At 41.8% G+C, this 19410-nt stretch overlaps 1 protein-coding gene across 4 annotated transcripts in view; it reads right to left on the reverse strand.

Moving 5' to 3' along the window:
• Positions 1-19410, reverse strand: part of slc7a11 (solute carrier family 7 member 11) — a 187249-nt gene that overhangs the window by 153666 nt on the left and 14173 nt on the right. For all 4 annotated transcript variants that reach the window (XM_072256244.1, XM_072256246.1, XM_072256245.1 and 1 more), the window contains exon 2: positions 1437-1563. In XM_072256244.1, coding sequence (XP_072112345.1) covers positions 1437-1563 — 127 coding nt within the window. The remainder of the gene's footprint in view (positions 1-1436; positions 1564-19410) is intronic.

The raw sequence follows: 19410 nt of genomic DNA on the forward strand, positions 1-19410 counted from the left end.
AAGATCCTGTGGATACTACAGAGCCTAGTACCTATGATGCAGCTGACTTACTTTGCCACACTCTGCAGTTTACTTTGATCCTGTGCAGTATCCTGTCCATACCAGATGGTGATACAGCCAATCAAAATGCTATTCTTCATATTGTTGCTGCCATTTTTTTAAGTAAGGAGTCTGTCACTGAAATGGTCATGGATTCTTGAAATCTGCCTCTATATCTTGGGTTCAGGTTTCCGATCAAACATTGTTCTTTTTCCTCATGAGAAAACATAGGCTACAACAAAACTTGTCACACATAGGAGATTCCTCAGATGCTGGAAATCCAGAACAACACACAGAAAATGCTTGAGGAACTCAGTTGATCAGGCAGCCATTGAAATACATAAACAGTCGGCGTTTTGGTCCGAGACACTTCATCGGGACTGGAAAGGAAGGGGAAGGTGCCAGAATAATAAGGTGGGTCAAGGGAAGAAGGACAAGCTAAAAGGTGATAAATGAAGCCAGGTTGGTGAGGGAAGGGGGATGATGTAATAAACTGGGAGGGGATAGGTGGGAAAAGTAAAGGGCTGGAAAAGAAGTAATCTGATAGAAGAGGAGAATGGACCATGGGAGAAATGGAAGGAGGAGGGGCAGCAGGGGGAGAAGAGGTAAAAGGCTAGCATGGGGAATGGCTAGAGGGGAGGGGAAAGGGAAAAATATTACCGGAAGTTAGAGAAATCAATATTCATGCCGTTAGGTTGGAGGTTACTTAAATGGAATATAAGGTGTTGTTCCTCCAACCTGAGAGTGACTTTATTGTGGCAGAAGAGGAGACAGAGATATCTCTGATATCCTAAAAAGGAAAGCCTTATTTTGGGAACAGATGCATTGGAGATGAAGGAACTGAAAAAGAGAATGGCATTTTTACAGGACACAGGGTGGGAAGAGATATAATCAAGTTCTATCGGACCAACTCATATTCCGACTAAGTAGCCTCAAATGTGATGGCATGAACATCAATTTCTCTAACTTCTGGTAATATTCTACCCACCCCCCATCAATTCCCCACTCTGGTCTCTTACATTTAATCCTCACCTGCCTATCACCTGTCGCTCTTCCTTCCCCTTCTCCCATGGCCCAATCTCCTCTCTTATCAGATTCCTTCAGCCTTTTACCTTTTCCACCTCTCACCTCCCAGCATTTTACATCAACCCCCTCCCCCACCCACCGGGTTTCACCTATCACCTTCTAGCTTGTCCTTCGTTCCCTACCTCACCTTCTTATTCTGACATCTTCCCCCTTCCTTTCCAGTCCTGATTTGGGGTCTTGGGCTGAAATGTCGACTGTTTAATCATTTCCACAGATGCTGCCTACCCTGAGCTCCCCACCATTTTGTGTGTAATGTCGACAGATGGGAATTCCCCTGACTGTAGGCAAAATGACTTTGTAAATTTACTCACCGTATGACGATCAGTTCCACCCAGACTCTAACAAAAGCAGGCAGTGGACCAAACGCTTCTAGAATATATACGTAATGGGCGCCTGATTTCTTTATACTTGTCCCAAGTTCGGCGTATGAGAGTGCTCCTGACAACAGAAAGAGGGCAGAGGGATAAAAAAAAACTGAGTGGTTTTGCAGTCATACTTAGTACTGTACAAATTAATAAAAAGTAATTTCTAGTATCTGATACTTCGTTACAAAGACAATATGATCTTATAACTACTTTCCAATGAAAGTAATTCCCAGCTACTTCTGACATGCTTGGAAGTGCAGGAGGAACCGGAGCCTTAAGTCCCACACCATGATGTTCAGGACAATTACACTACAACCATCAGACTCCTGAACCAGCATGGATAACATCACTCACTTCAACTCTGAACTGATTCCAAAACCTACAGACCCAACAATTTATGTTCTGACTATTGTTTATTTATCTTTTTATTTGCATAATTTGTCTTCTTACACATTGGTTCTTTAGATTATGAGAACACTCAGTCCTCTTTTATTGTCATTTAGAAATCCATACATGCATTAAAAATGATACAATGTTTCTCCGGAGTGATATCACAGAAAACAGGTCAAACCAAAGACTAACACTGACAGAACCACATAACTATAACATATAGTTACAGCAGTGCAAAGCAATATCATAACTTGATGAAGAACAAACCATGGGCACGGTAAATAAAATCTCAAAGTCCCCGAGTCGATCGACTCCCGAGTCCCCGATAGCGGCGGCAAAAGGGAGAAACTCCCTGCCATAAACCTCCAGGCACCGTCAATTTGCCGATGCCTTGGAAGCAGCTGACCACAGCCGACACTGAGTCCATCCGTCCGAAAACTTCGAGCTTCCGACCAGCCCCTCCAATACAGCCTCCTGAGCGCCATCCTCTGCCGAGCGCCTTCGACCTCGCCCCGGCCGCTGAAACAGGCAAAGCTGAGGATTTCGGGGCCTTCTGCTCCGGACATTCCAGTTACCACACAGTAGCAGCAGCAGCGAGGTTTTCCAGATGTTCCTCCGTACTCTCACGTCTGTCTCCATCAAATCAGGATAGTGCACGGTCCCCTACTTGACGGAAAACAGACATCACCACCAAAGTGGCCGCACGTGCTGCTGTCGCGCCGCCATCTTCTCCTCCTCAGTCAGTCTTTGTTGATGTGTACTTTTCATTAATACTGTTGTGTTTCTTTATTTTCCTGTAAATGCCTGCAAGAAAACTAATCTCAAGGTCGATATGGTGACATATACACACTTTGATATGAAATTTATTTTGACTATGAAGCGAGATAAGGTCATATTTGATGTTGGAATAGGGCCAAGGCTTATTACCGTAACAGTGTTACCCTTCAGCTCTGGGACCTGGATTCATTCCGGTCTCTGTGGAGTTTGCGTATTCTCCTTATGATTACCTTTGGATGCTCTTATTTCCTTCATCAGACCTCAGACATTCTGATAGGTTCATTGGTTAATGTAAATCACCCCTTAATTAAAGTATTTAGAAAAGGCTCAACGGAAATTTGATAGGCATGAGATGGAGAATATCCTGCGGGCATTTCTGGGAAATAAGAGGAGAAATCACCAAACTCATAGTTCCCTTACTCTGAACTGCTGGTTTCGACGTCCTACCCAAGATCAACAAACCTGACTGACTGGGTAGGCCTATTGTCTCGGCCTGCTGCTGTCCCATTGAACTCGTGTCCTCATACCTTGATTCCATTGCCTTGGTTCAGTCCTTTCTCACTCACATTAGCAACACTTCTCATGCTCTTTACCTCCTCAGTAACTTTCAATTTCCTGGCCCTGACTGTCGCATTTTAACCATGGATGTTCAGTCCCTATACAATTCTATCCCCCATCAAGATGGCCTCAAAGTTCTCTGTTTCTTTTTTAACAAAAGAACCAACCAATTTCCCTCCACCACCACCCTTCCCTATCTATCAGAACTGGTCCTCGCCCTCAACAATTTTTCCTTTGGCTCCTCCCACTTTCTCCAGACTTGAGGGTTAGCCATGGGCACCCGCATGGGCCCCAGCTATGCCTGCCTCTTTGTTGACTATGCAGGACAGTCCGTGTTCAAAGCCTTCCCTGGTCTCTCTCCACTATACTGTCGATTTGATGCTGCTTCATGCACCCATGTTGAGCTTGTCAATTTCATCAACTTCACCTTCAACTTCCGCCCCACTCTTAAATTCACATGGTACATTTCTGATACCTCCCTCTCCTTTCTCACTTTCTCTGTCTTTGTCTCTGGAGACAAACTGCCATTTGACATCATTTATAAGCCTACTGATTCTTACAGTTATCATAACTCTACCTAGTCCTACCCAATCTCCTGTAAAAATGCTATTCCCTTTCCTCAGTTCCTTCACCTACGCCGCAACTATTCCCAGAATGTAGCTTTCCTCTCCAGGGATATCTTCCTTCTTCAAAGAACTGGGTTTCCTTTCCTCCACTATTGATATTGCCCTCACTTGCATCTCCTCCATTTCCCAAACATTCACACTCACCTCATCTTCCCACACCTTAACAATGATAGAGTTCTTCTTGTCCTTACCTATCACCCCATGAGTCTCCATAAATCACAAATCATCCTCTGCAACTTCTACCATCTCTAAAGGGATCCAGCCACTAAACATATCTTTACCAACCGCCCCCCCACCCCGCCCCACCTTTCCTCAGGGATCACTTCCTTCCGGATTTCTTTGTCCATTTGTCCCTCCTCACTAATCTCCCTCCTCGTACTTATCCCTGCAATCGGCCTTCACCTTCATTCAGAGTCCCAAGTGTCCTTCCAGATGAGGCAACACTTCACCTGTGACTCTGCTGGAGATTTTCTTTTGCGTTCGATGTGGTCTCCTCTATATTGGAGAGACCTGCCATAAATTGGGGGAGCTGCTTCATTGAGCACCTCCACTCCATCCACCAAAAGTGGAATTTACTGTGCCCAAATATTTCAATTCCGATTCTCATTCCCGCTTTGATACGTAGGTCCTCTTGTGCCAAGATGAGGCCACCATCAGGGTAGAGGAGCAACACCTTATATTCCATCTGAGTAGCCTCCAACCTAATGGCATGAATATTGATTTCGCCTTCTGGTTAAAAAAAATTCCCTCCCCCTCCCCACTTTCTCTGTTTTCCACTCTAGCTTTTTACCTCTCCTTACCTGCCTATCACCTTCCCCTGGGTCCCCTGCTCCTTCCCTTTCCTCTGTGGTCCACTCTCCTCTCCTATCAGATTCCTTCTTCTCTAGCCCCTTATCTTCCCACCCACCTGCCTTCACCTTTCACATCCCCTCCCTCCACCTTTTTATTCTGGTGCCTTCCCCTTCCCTCTTCAGTCCTGAATAAGGGTCTCGACCTGAAATGTTGACTGTTTATTCATTTCCATTGATGCTGCCTGACCTGCTGAGTGCCTTCAGTATTCAGCATGTGTTGCTTTGGAGTTCTAGTATCCGCAGTCTTTCACATGTCTATGGGGCTGATGAGGCTTTCCAGCTGACGGCAGCAAGAACCCAATGAATCTAACAATCAACTCTTCCACACTTGATCAGCTTTATCATGATTTCATTTCTACTTTCTCTGAAAGGGTGCTAATTTAATCATTGCTTTAAGATGTACAGCATTATTATTAACTTATAAAAATCATTGCACTGGATTATTTGATATAATGTTTCAGCCCTGTGAAAGTATTGTGATCCAGGCATTTTTCAAAGGACTTTAATATCCCCTCACTACGTTGAATGTGATCATCGTACATGGTTCTACAAGGAAATATAATCCTCTGTTTGCCGCTATTAGAGTAATAAAGTTATAGAACAATACAACATGGAAACAGGCCATTTGGCCCAAAACATCCATGCTGACCATGAAACTCAGTTAAGCAAGTCCCTTTTGCCCATGTTTGCCCCAAAATTTGCAATTCAAAATTTATTTAAATTCTTTCCAGTCATCCAGAAAACATCAGAGACTGTATTTTCAGACTTAAAATTTACCGTACAATATTTGCATTGCACATTTTTGAAAGCTTCAAGGCAAAAGCAAAACCATGTCTTAAATTTTATTTTCAATGTCATCTGACAGACATGAGGAATCAGTTGCCTATAGAAATTAACATTGTAATGTTAGGGCCACAGACTCAAAGAAAACTGCAGCACAGAAACAGGCCCTTCAGCCCATCTAGTCTGTGCCAAAGCATTCGGAATGCCTAGTCCTATCAACCTGCACCTGGATCATAGCCCTCCATATTCCTCCTATCCATGTACCTGTTCAAATTTCTCCTGAATGTTGAAATCGAAATCGCATCCACCACTTGTGCTGGCAGCTCGTCCCACACTCCCACCACTCTCTGAGAGAAGAAGTTTCCCCTCATGTTCCCCTTAAACATTTGTGGAAGGGATAAAATATATATTTACATAAAAACAGCAGCTTCATTGTCTTGAATTTTCAGAGGATTTGTTGGTAATGAATTAAATTGATAAATTTAAATCACCATTAGCACAGATGTACCGCAAACTGTGTGCTTAGCCCTCTGCTCTGCTCTCTTTATATTTATGACTGTGAGGCTAAGAACAGCTCCATTGCCATATTTAAATTTGCTGATGTCACCACCGCCATTGGCTAAATCAAAGGTGGCGATGAATCAGCATAAAGGAAGGAGATTAAAAATCTAGATGAGCGGTGCCACAACAACTGATCAATGTCACAATGTCCAAGGTCCTGGTTACTAACTTTAGGAGGAGAAAACCAGGGGTCCGTGAGCCAGTCCTCATCGGAGGATCAGAGGCAGAGAGGGTCAGTTACTTTAAATTCCTCAGTGTTATCAGTTCAGAGGATCTGTCCTGGATCCAGCGTGCAAATGTCATTACAAAGGAGGAACAGCGGCTCTTTTACTTTCTTAGAAGTTTGTAAATGTTTGGCATGTCCTCAAAATCTATAGATGTGTAGTGGAGGGTATATTGACTGGTTGCATCATGACCTGGTATGGAAACACCAATGTCCTTGATTGGATAAGCCTACAAAAAATGATAGGTACACCTCAGTCCATCATGGGTATAGCCCTCCCCACCATTGAGCACATCTACATGGAATATTGTCAGAGGAAAGTGGCATGCATCATCAGAGCCACCCACCATCTAGACCATGCTGGCTTTTTGCTGCTGCCATCAGGAATGAGGTACAGGAGCCTCAGAACCCATAACACCAGATTAAGGAACAATTATTACCCCTCAACCATCAGGCTCTTGAACCAGAAGGGATAACTTCACTCCACTCACACCATTACTGAACTGTTCCCACAACCTATAGGCTCACTTTCAAGTACTCCATGTCATGTTTTTCATATTTATTGCTTACTTATTTACCACAGTTACTATTTTTTTTTGTTTTGTTGTTTTTGCTGTGAAAGCCCACAAGAAAATGTATCTCAAGGTTGTATATGGTGACATATACGTACTTTGTTTATAAATTTACTTTGAACTTTATTAATCTAATCTAATCTAACTTTGAAGCAATACAATGTACAACTATAACAGAGTGTAGAATAAGGTATTACAGTTTACAGAGAATGTGTGGTGCTGGTAGAGAATAAGGTCTAAACTCATTTCAAAGTAGATTATGAGGTCACGAATCATCATATCAAACTAAGGAACTCTTCGATAGTTTTATAGCAGAATATAAGTAGTCCTTGAGCCTTTTGGAATGTGCTTCCATTCTTTTGTACCTCTTGCCCAATGAGAAGGAGAAGGTCTGGATGGGTGGAGTCTTTGAAAATATTGCCTGCTTTAACAAGGAGAAGTAAGGAGAGAATCCATGGAAAGGACACTGATTTCTGTGATGTGCTGAGCTAAGTCCACAATATCTGCAGTTTCTTGTGGTCATAGGCAGAGCAGTTGCCATACCAAACCATGATGCATCCAGATAGGATGCTTTCTATGGTGCATCAATAAATTGGTCAGCGTCAAATGGGATGTGCCAAGCTTCTTCAGGCTCCTGAGGAAGGAAAGGCATTGATGAGCTTTCTTGGCCACGTTGTCCAATTTTGTTAGACTAGGACAGGCTATTGCTGATGTTCATACATAAGAATTTGAAGCTCTCAATCTCTGCACTGTTAATGCAATAGGTTCCTGTGCACCACTCCTTCTTGCTCAATGACTAGCTATTTTGTTTTGCTGATATTGAGGGAAAGGTTATTGCTGTTGGCACTATGTCAGCAGGATCTCAGTCTCCTTTCTGTGCTCTGACTCAACATTATTTGAGATTAAGGTGTTCTATTGTGGTGCCGTCTGCAAATCTGTAGATGCAATTAAAACAGAATCTGGTCACAAAGTTGAGGGTCTATAGACAGCAGAACAGGGTTCTGATGACTCAGCATAGTAGAAACATAGAAACATAGAAAACCTACAGCACAATACAGGTCCTTCGGCCAACAAAGTTGTGCCGAATATGTCCCTACCTTAGAAATTACTAGGCTTACCCATAGCCCTCTATTTTTCTAAGCTCCATGTACCTATCCAAAAGTCTCTTAAAAGACTCTGTCATATCTGCCTCCAGCACCGTTGCCAGCAGCCCATTCCACACACTCACCACTCTCTGCATAAAAAACTTACCCCTGACATCTCCTCTGTTCCTACTCTCCAGCATCTTAAACCTGTGTCCTCTTGTGGCAACCATTTCAGCCCCAGGAAAAAGCCTCTGACTATTCACACGATCAATGCCTCTCATCATCTTATACACCTCTACCAGGTCACCTTTCATCCTCCATCACTCCAAGGAGAAAAGGCAGAGTTCACTCAACCCATTCTCATAAGGCATGCTCCCCAATCCAGGCAACATCCTTGTAAATCTCCTCTGCACCCTTTCTATGGCTTCCACATCTTTCCTGTAGTGAGGTGACCAGAACTGAGTACAGTACTCCAAGTAGGGTCTGATCAGGGTCCTATATAGCTATAACATTACCTCTCAGCTCCTAAATTCAATTCCAGATTAATAAAGGCCAATTAACCGTATGCCTTCTTAACCACAGAGTCAACCTGCGTAGCTGCTTTGAGCATCCTATGGACTTGGACCCCAAGATCCCTCTGATCCTCTACACTGCCAACAGTCTTACCATTAATACTATATTCTGCCATCATATTTGACCTACCAAACTGAACCACTTTACACTTATCTGGGTTGAACTCCATCTACCACTTCTCAGCCCAGTTTTGCATCCTATCAATGTCCCACTGTAACCCCTGACAGCCCTCCACACTATCCACAACACCTCCAACCTTTGTGTCATCAGCAAGCTTACTAACTCATCCCTCCACTTCCTCATCCAGGTCATTTATAAAAATCACAAAAAGTAAGGTTCCCAGAACAGACCCCTGAGGCACACAACTGGTCACCGATCACCATGCAGAATATGACCCGTCTACAACCACTCTTTGCCTTCTGTGGGCAAGCCAGTTCTGGATCCACAAAGCAATGTCCCCTTGGATCCCATGCCTCCTTACTTTCTCAATAAGCCTTGTATGGGGTACCTTATTAAATGCCCTGCTGAAATACATATACACTACATCTACTGTTCTTCCTTCATCGATGTGCTTAGCCACATCCTCAAAAAATTAAATCAGGCTCGTAAGGCACGACCTGCCCTTGACAAAGCCATGCTGATTATTCCTAATCATATTATACCTCTCCAAATGTTCATAAATCCTGCCTCTCAGGATCTTCTCCATCAACTACCAATCACTGAAGTAAGACTCACTGGTCTATAATTTCCTGGGCTATCTCTACTCCCTTTCTTGAATAAAGGAACAACATCTGCAACCTTGCAATGCTCCAGCACCTCTCCCGACCCCACTGATGATTCAAAGATCATTGCCTGAGGCCCAGCAATCTCCTCCCTCGCCTCCTACAGTAGCCTGCGTTGAAAATAGTTGTGGTAACAGTGTTGCTGCCTATCCTTACTGATTATAATCTGTTGGTCAGGAAGTCAGGAACTTGAAAAGTGTTAGTTCCCAGGTCTAGGAGTTTGAAAATGTGTTTGCTTAGAATTATGACACTGAAGGTGGAGCTGTGGTCAGTAACAATAGTCGTACATAGGCGTCTTTACCATCCAGATTCTCCAGAAATGAGTGCAGGGCCAGTGTATGTCAGTGTATTTCAGTGGTTAGTGAATTGCAGAGGGCAGAGGTTGTCTAAGAGGCTGGATTTAATTAATACCATGATGAGCCTCTCAAAGCAATTCATGACGGTGGATGTTAGACGTATGGGCAGTAGTCATTAAGGCATGTAAGCTTGTTTTTCTTAGGAAACGAGATGATGGTAGTGTAAATCTCCTAAAGCAGGGAGAGGTAAAAAAAAAATGTCTGCAAGTGTACCTGTCAGCTAATCTGCACAGGATCTAAGGACATGGCCAGGGACACCATTCAGCCCAAATGCTATACAAGAGTTCACTCTCTGGAAGTCTAATCTTATGTCTGTAACAGTGACTGTGGATACAGATTCATTGGAGGCTGTCAGGGTGGTTGTAACATTTCAATCCCCTTCTGTTAACAATGTGTATAGTTTGCATTAAGCTCATCAGGAAGGGATGCTGCCTAACTTTGTCCTGTAGCCTGACATACCATGTAAACCCAGCCACATCTGACAGCTGTGCTGGAACTTGATTTTGGACTCAAATTTATGTCCATCAGTAATGAGATGTTGAGGGAGAGTCTCTTCACCTCTTCATCCAAAAATATGCCATAGAATATTATCATCTGATGGCCTGCAGGGTTCTATTTAATATGTCTGAAATGGGACTTAAACTAATAATCTTTGTTGAGTCAACGTCGACTAGTTGTCCATGGTGGCAAGATATGGAAGTAGACGATTAGGACTTGCTTCTGTGCAGCTGCTGCTGCTGCTCAGGTTGGGACCTGGCTAGATTCGAACTCAGGACTATCTGCCTCGAAATCCAGTGTTGATGCCACTACACCACCGGCAGATACAGATACAGGGGCAAAAATATCCCACTAACTAATGGTGGACATTTTTTCAATTTTTTAAAATTACTTATTTATGTTTGTATTATCGGTGTTTCACCTATTGGGTGAGTTCTGTAAAGAGTGTCTGATCTGTTCTGTCAAGTATCCCCAAAAAATACCACTTCTGGTTTCAGATGGTGCTACCAAAAATGTGCGACGGCTTACTGGTAGTTGAAAACAAAGGAATTTGATCAAAACCATAACTAATAACACTTTTTTTGAAGTAAATTGTGGTAAGCTATCACTGCAAACAATGAAGAAGCAAGTGAAGGTAAAGGAAATTCACAGGATGTGCCCTACTGGTGCACTGCAAAATCGACGCACTTGGAATGGGAGCCATGCTGGTTGGAATGAACAATTTGGAGGGGAGAAGATTGCTCAGAGGAATTCTAATGCCCATCCAACTAATCTGGGCATGAGGGTGGATCACTCTAAGCACTGAGCTGATTTGGAGCGGCTGAGAATGGCTTCTTCAGCAGCAAAATGCATGTCCGAAGCGAATCAATGGGCAGCGTGTTCAAGGGCCGGAGCAATTCACTGCGGCGGGACCTGGGTCCTAGTGCAAGGTTTCTCCCTCTGTGACACTAAGACTGTGAGACTGCTCCCAGCTGCTGTGATTTGTGTCTGCGAACTTTGCAATAACTTGCCCCGCTAATATGATGAACTGAATACCAAAGCTTTGGGCCTACTCTCGGCTGCTCCTTGGATTTGGACCTAAGGACTCAAGTTGCCTCGGAATACAGTTGTCGTTGCTCGTTTCTACTGTTTATATTATTTACTTTCTGCTTTTTTTCGTTTTTTCTGTGGGCACTGTGAGGTTGGTCTTATGATTTTTAATTGGGTTCTTTCGGGTTCCTTGCTTTGTGACTGCCTGTAAGCAAACAAATCTCAAGGTTGTATAATTTATACATTCTTTGCTAGTAAATGCACTTTGGAACTTTGACACTCAAGTTTCTAATATGCTGATGAATACTGGTGCGTCTTGATTCGAATGTATTAATACAGGTGTCCCCCGCTTTTCGAACGTTCGCTTTACGAAATCTCACTGTTATGAAAGACCTACATTAGTTCCCTGTTTTCACTAACAGAAGGTGCTTTCATTGTTACGAAAAAAATCAGCGCGCGATAAAAGGCAGCGTGCGCCACGAGCAGCCGCTCTTCCCCGGATTCGGAACAGCATTCTTGCCGGCATTGCTTAAACACGTGCCTGTGAGCAGCCGTTAGCAAGATGAGCTCTAAGGTGTCGGAAAAGCCTGAAAGAGCTCATAAGGGTGTTACACTTAGCGTAAAACTAGACATAATTAAGCGTTTTGATTGTGGTGAATGAAGTAAGGACAACGTGAGTTTGGCTTGTGGAAGTTGACGAAGATGATGTTGAAGAGGTTTTGGCATCCCATCACCAAGAACTGATAGATAAAGAGCTGATCCAATTGGAAGAGGAAAGGATTACAATCGAAACCAAATGCAGTAGCGAACTGAACGTGAAGCAACTGCGTGAGATTTTCGCTGCAATGATAAAGTACAACTTTAATTTTGAAAGGGTATGTAGGTTTAGGGGATATTTGCAGGATGGTTTGAGAGCTTACAAAGAACTGTATGTTATAAAAATGCGCGAGGCTCAGCAGTCAAGCAAGCCTTCCACATCAGCCACAGCAGACGACGAAACCCGACCTTCGACATCGAGGCGGGCAGTCATAGGAGCTGCCTGCCGTAATGGAAACAGACGACGATGAGATGACACCCCAGTGTCCCACCACCCCAACCCCCAGGCCGCGGACAAATACCGATTCGCGGAGAATGCAACGGTACGCGGGAGGCACACAGCACATCTTTAAGAAGAATGCTGAAATAAACATACTAATTAATTAGGTGCTGCCCGGCACATAATTGTCGGCCCAGATCAGAGGCGGTGCAATCGGCACACCCCTCTGATCTGGGCCGACAACTACGTTCCGGGTGGCACCTAATTAATTAGCATGTTTATTTCGGCTATTTTCTTAAAGATGTGCTATGTGCCTCCCGGCTACCGCTGCACCGCTGCATGCTTCACGGGTCGGTATTGGGTCGCTGCCCGGAGGGTGGGGGCCACTGCACCACCCAAACTCTGATGACTCAGTCTAACACACCATCATCAGTGCGCTCGGCAAGTTGTCTTCCCGATTCCCGTAAGCGATACTACACTGTACATACAGTATTTCTACTTTATATAGGCTGTGTATTTTTACGTGTTATTTGGTATGATTTGGGAGCTTCATAGCTTAAAGATTACTGGAGAGAGTGTTTTTGCCAACAGCGCTTGCGTGAGATTTTCGCTACGGACAACAGTGCAAGCAATGATTGTTGTAAAGTATTTCTACTTTATATAGGCTGTGTATTTATCATATCATTCCTGCTTTTACTCTATGTTGACTTCTATATCTTCAACTTGATCATGGAGAGGATAGATCTGGTCCTAGAGTTGAGGTTCTTAACTGGAAGAAGGCCAAATTTGAAGAAATGAGAAAGGATCTAAAAAGCGTGGATTGGGACAGGTTGTTCTCTGGCAAGGATGTGATCAGTAGGTGGGAAGCCTTCATAGGAGAAATTTTGAGAGTGCAGAATTTGTATGTTCCTGTCAGGATTAAAGGCAAAGTGAATAGGAATAAGGAACCTTGGTCCTCAAGGGATATTGCAACTCTGATAACGAAGAAGAGGGAGTTGTATGACATGTATAGGAAGCAGGGTGTAAATAAGGTGCTTGAGGAGTATAAGAGGAGCAAGAAAACACTTAAGAAAGAAATCAGGAGGGCTGAAAGAAGACATGAGGTTGCCTTGGCAGTCAAAGTGAAGGATAATCCAAAGAGCTTTTACAGGTATATTAAGAGCAAAAGGATTGTAAGGGATAAAATTGGTCCTCTTGAAGATCAGAGTGGTCGGCTATGTGCGGAACCAAAGGAAATGGGGGAGATCTTAAATAGGTTTTTTGCGTCTGTATTTACTAAGGAAACTGGCATGAAGTCTATGGAATTAAGGGAAACAAGTAGTGAGATCATGGAAACTGTACAGATCGAAAAGGAGGAGGTGCTTGCTGTCTTGAGGAAAATTAAAGTGGATAAATCCCCGGGACCTGACAGGGTATTCCCTCAGACCTTGAAGGAGACTAGTGTTGAGATTGCAGGGGCCCTGGCAGAAATATTTAAAATGTCGCTATCTACAGATGAGGTGCCGGAGGATTGGAGAGTGGCTCATGTTGTTCCGTTGTTTAAAAAAGGATTCGAAAAGTAATCCAGGAAATTATAGGCCAGCAAGTTTAACGTCGGTAGTAGGTAAGTTATCGGCGGGAGTACTAAGAGACAGAATCTACAAGCATTTGGATAGACAGGGACTTATTAGGGAGAGTCAACATGGCTTTGTGCGTGGTAGGTCATGATTGACCAATCTATAGGAGTTTTTCAAGGAGGTTACCAGGAAAGTGGATAAAGGGAAGGCAGTGGATATTGTCTACATGGACTTCAGTAAGGCCTTTGATAAGGTCCCGCATGGGAGGTTAGTTAGGAAAATTCAGTTGCTAGGTATACATGGAGAGGTGGTAAATTGGATTAGACATTGGCTCAATGGAAGAAGCCAAAGAGTGGTAGTAGAGAATTGCTTCTCCGAGTGGAGGCCTGTGACTAGTGGTGTGCCACAGGGATCACTGCTGGGTCCATTGTTATTTGTCATTTATATCAATGATCTGGATGATAACGTGGTAAGTTGGATCAGCAAATTTGCTGATGATACAAAGATTGGAGGTGTAGTAGACAGTGAGGAAGGTTTTCAGAGCCTGCAGATGGACTTGGACCAGCTGGAAAAATGGGCTGAAAAATGGCAAATGGAGTTTAATACATACAAGTGTGAGGTATTGCACATTGGAAGGACAAACCAAGGTAGAACATACAGGATTAATGGTAAGGCACTGAGGAGTGCAGTGGAACAGAGGGATCTGGGAATACAGATGCAAAATTCCCTAAAAGTGGCGTTACAGGTAGATAGGGTCGTAAAGGCAGCTTTTGGTACATTGGCCTTTATTAATCAAAGTATTGAGTATAAGAGCTGGAATGTTATGATGAAGTTGTATAAGGCATTGGTGAGGCCGAATCTCGAGTATTGTGTTCAGTTTTGGTCACCAAATTACAGGAAGGATATAAATAAGGTTGAAAGAATGCAGAGAAGGTTTACAAGGATGTTGCCGGGACTTGAGAAACTCAGTTACAGAGAAAGGTTGAATAGGTTAGGACTTTATTCCCTGGAGCCTAGAAGAATGAGGGGAGATTTGATAGAAGTATATAAAATTATGATGGGCAGAGATAGAGTGAATGCAAGCAGGCTTTTTCCACTGAGGCAAGGGGAGAAATAAACCAGAGGACATGGGTTAAGGGTGAGGGGGGAAAAGTTTAAAGGGAACATTAGGGGGGACTTCTTCACACAGAGAGTGGTGGGAGTATGGAATGAGCTGCCAGACGAGGTGGTAAATGCGGGTTCTTTTTTAACATTTAAGAATAAATTGGACAGATACATGGATGGGAGGTGTATGGAGGGATATGGTCCATGTGCAGGTCAGTGGGACTAGGCAGAAAATGGTTCGGCACAGCCAAGAAGGGCCAAAAGGCCTGTTTCTGTGCTGTAGTTTCTATGGTTTCTATGGTTTCTATGTTACTGTTATTTTAAATTTTATGTGTTATTTGTCATGATTTGGTAGATTACTTTTACGTCTGCGAACGCTCACAAAATTTTCCCATATTAATAAATGGTAATTGCTTTTTTGCTTTACGACATTCCGGCTTACGAACCGTTTCATAGGAGTGCTCTACTTTCGGATGGCGGGGGAAACCTGTAATTGTATGTACAAATTCTGCAAATGTTCATGACAGCTGGTGAATTTTACTAGATGTCATTTGGAGATATTAATGGGTGATGAGCCACAAAGCCTGTAGTGTGGTTGGTAATGTATTGTAAAGTTCAACATATGTGGATGGTGTTAATTTGTCAATAGCAGCCATATAAAATAATGAATCAGATATTTTACCATGTACACTTAGCTTTCTACAATGGGGACTTTTTTGATGATTCACAATGCTATTTCAAACTACTAAGGCTTTTAATTCATTTTGTCACATACCCCATGATGGGTTAAGGAACCAGCAGAAATGGAAAACACTTTGGATCCAGTATTCCTATTAACTAATATTATTTATCAGTATATATATTAGTATAGTACATTAGTATATATATATATATATATATATGTGTGTGTGTGTGTGTGTGTGTGTGTTTGTGTATATATATGAAAATCAAGCTTCTTTGAGTCTAGGGGTAAATAAGTCTTACGATGATGAGTAAAGTTCTGTTCAGTTCGTGGTATTGAGTTGAGTCGTGATGGAGAGAGAGAGGATTTGAGTCTTCAGGTGAGCTGACGTCGTTGATCTTCCTGTTATCCTCCGAAATCCTTTCGAAGTCACTGACTGTGACCACAACAAAGGGGAACGTTCTCCTGTGGTGGAATTATCAACCCAGGCGAGGGTTGGACACACAAATAACTCCCAAATCGGTCACGCCCTTTCTACACTGTGAGAGACTCCTGAAATTTGTTGAGTCACTCCTGTTGACAAACTACTTGGAATGTGTCAGTATCATTAACTAATCTTGTAAATATACTGTACAGAGATATACTTGCTGGCTAAGAACGGCTCAAAGCTGAGCAAAAGGCACAACATAACAAAAGATAATGCGGGTGGACCAGGACAAGCTTCACCCATGGAACAGTAAATTAAATCTTTGACTGCTTGTGAAGCTCTGTTTCCAGATTTGCCATCTACCAAAGTTATAAAGTTTTCTAGTGGACATTCAGAACCATTTAAAAACCTATGACAAATAAGTAACTTTAAAAGTTTGATTTTTTAAAACTCAAATAATTGAATAAGGCAGTGGAACATATTTTAATCTTAAATTTCACCTTTGCAGCTGCAAATTTTCTGTTCAAGTGAATAAAGTCATGTATCCCGAGCAGGGTTTATGAACAGATTGCTCTGCTTAAATAAAAGAAAATTCCAGCAATCTTTTATCCTAGTGTTGGAATCCAAATGGCATGTAGCAGAAGACACATCTGAGGAAATGTGAGTGAGCTCAGCCTGTAAGTAGAGTCTCCACATTCAAGTGGGAGTTGCAAAAATTCAGGAATTTACATGCTGGCTGTTCTGTAAAATCCAAGCTATTGATATCATATGGAAAATCAAAGCAATTTGATAAGAATTTGTTTTGCTCGAAGTTTTTATTCCTTTTTAGCATAAGGTACTGCTCAGTTTAAGGTGTTCAATGAAGGTGGCAAATGACAGTATGCTATACTTCATAGGATCTTGGAAATTTAAGACAGTCTGCAGGCAACGTGCTGTCAAAAAAGAGCAAGTTCACCTAATCTTCTCATTTTCTAGCATTTGATTTGTAATTAGCAAACCATGGTTCTTTAAGTACATATCCAAGAATCACTTAAATGTGGTGTGAGTTTTGAACTCCAGCAGCCTCCAGGTGGTGAGGTCCAGGTTCCTATTCTGTGAAAAAAAAGCTTCCCTCATTTCATTGTAATCTGTTTATAAATTACTTTATATCTCTGACTCTTGAGTTTTGATAGATTTGTATATTTCCTTCCTATCTTCTCATAATATGTCTTCCCTTGCCTTCTTCCAAAAAATTCTAGCTTATTCCATCTTTCCTCACAACTACAGTTTCATAGTTTCCTCTGTACTCTCTCCTGGACAGTTATATTTTTCCTGTTTTGAGGTGACCAGAACTGTGTGCAGAACTCAAGAAATGCCCCAACTAGTATCACATAGATTTTCACCATAATATCTTTCTTATATTTCTGTGGTTCTGTTGAAGGATAATATCCCTATTCTCTGTTATCATGTTATTAATCTCTCCTGCTATCTTTCAGGATTATACAATCCACATTCCCTTTTTCCCTCCACAACATGCAGTAACTTTTGATTTATGTTTTCCTTTGCCATTTTGTAACTCCTCAAGTACATTATCTCACACTTCTACACTTCTTCAGATTAAATTTCATTTGTCATTTCTTTGTTCAACTGACTAGGTCATTAATATCTTCCACAACATTCCTCCACCTGTAAAACCATATGGTGTCCTTTACCTTCTAATGTAGATCTAGATAATTAACATACGCAAGACAAAGCAAGGAACAAAAAACTGAACTGTGGAACCCTCCTGGTAATATAAAAACACTGACCAACAAATACCCCTTGTTTCTTGCTGCACTCAGTAGGATTTGACTTCTTTGTAATGTAAAGTAAGTTTATTTTCAAATTACATATATATCGCCAAATACAACCCTGAGATTCATTTTATTGTGGGCATACTCAGTAAATCCAAGAACCATAATAAAATTAACAAAAGACCGCACCCAACTGGGGAGACAAACAACCAATATGCAAAAGACAACAAACTGTGCAAAGACAAAAAGAAATAATAATAATAATTATTATTATTATTATCAAATACATATAAGAAAAAACAAACAAATTCAAGACGATAAAAATGCAGAAAATGCCCAAAGAAACCAGAAACAATCCAATACATTACAGGATCCTGCAGCAGTTTAATTCAATCTGATTACTTACACAGGCACACATCATTCCCTAAAATCTTGCTTTAAACTACAAACTCATGAAATACACCATACCTTACTACAAATACAAGCCTAATCCAGTTTTAGAGTCAGAGTCCCACAGATTATATTAGGACCAATTCATTATTACAGATACGACAATCCATAACAACTGTCTGGATATAACAATACAGGATAAACAAGCAAGGACAACTTACGTTATAGATATAGCCATTCCTAACACACATGACATACAGAAATCAGTAAGATAAAAACACCAGAAATATGCGGAATTTAAAGAGGAAATTGAAAGACTATGGAACATGAACATGGTATACATTGTCTCAATAGTAATATCAACCTAAAGGCACTACATAATAGCAGTAAACAATCAAAACTACAAAGCAATATCCATGTAAATCTTCAGAAATACTAAACACTACTAGAATAGTCCAAAAGTTCCTAGCAATTGAGAAATAAGTCTGTTTGGCTCTGCCCATACCTCAGGTTTTACCAGCTCGAGCTGAGAAGAAAACAAACAAAAATACAAATACTGCTTCAAGAGCCTGATGATTGAGGGGTGATAATAGTTCAAGAACCTGGTAGTGTCTGTCCTGAGAGTCACACTACCAGGCATCTCATGGGATCATATCAAAACTTTATTGAAAATAAGCACATTAAAACCTGGGAGTAAGTGGGAAGCTGCTCATGAGCTTTTGTACAGATTTGTGGATGGTATTAATCTGGTATTTCTTCAGGATCCTGTCGATCCTTCCAGAAACCATAGAAATATAGGGAAGATAGGCAGTAGCGATGGATATCTCCTCATTGTTAGGTTTCCTTGTTTCCATCAGCCCTTCTCTGAGGATTCACATTCTCAGGAACATTGATAATATGAGCACCGATTTCTGACCTTAGCAGTGATGCCAAAAATCAGTAGTTAAATAACAAGAAGGAATCTGTATCATTCATCTTATTTTTCAAGTGACATTCAGGGTGGCAAAGCAAACCAAGTAAGTAAAATGGGATAGATGGTGTGATGACATAAAATGAGTGATAATGATCATTTGTTAGCTGATTTATATTCTTCCTAATCTTGATTTCCATTGAATTTGCCATGTTCTATTGTAGAAAGTAGCCACATAGAGTGCATTGTTCTATCGTGCTTGTTTTATGTACGTAGTTCATGCTTTCCTGATATAAGCAGAACAATTTCGTGGGGCAACTGACATTAGATTCAGCAGAGGGAAAGCCTTTGTGATGAGGCTCAGGTACCTATAGGCCAT

Source organism: Mobula birostris, chromosome 4 (assembly GCF_030028105.1).
Source record: "Mobula birostris isolate sMobBir1 chromosome 4, sMobBir1.hap1, whole genome shotgun sequence".
NCBI classification, from domain to species: domain Eukaryota; kingdom Metazoa; phylum Chordata; class Chondrichthyes; order Myliobatiformes; family Myliobatidae; genus Mobula; species Mobula birostris.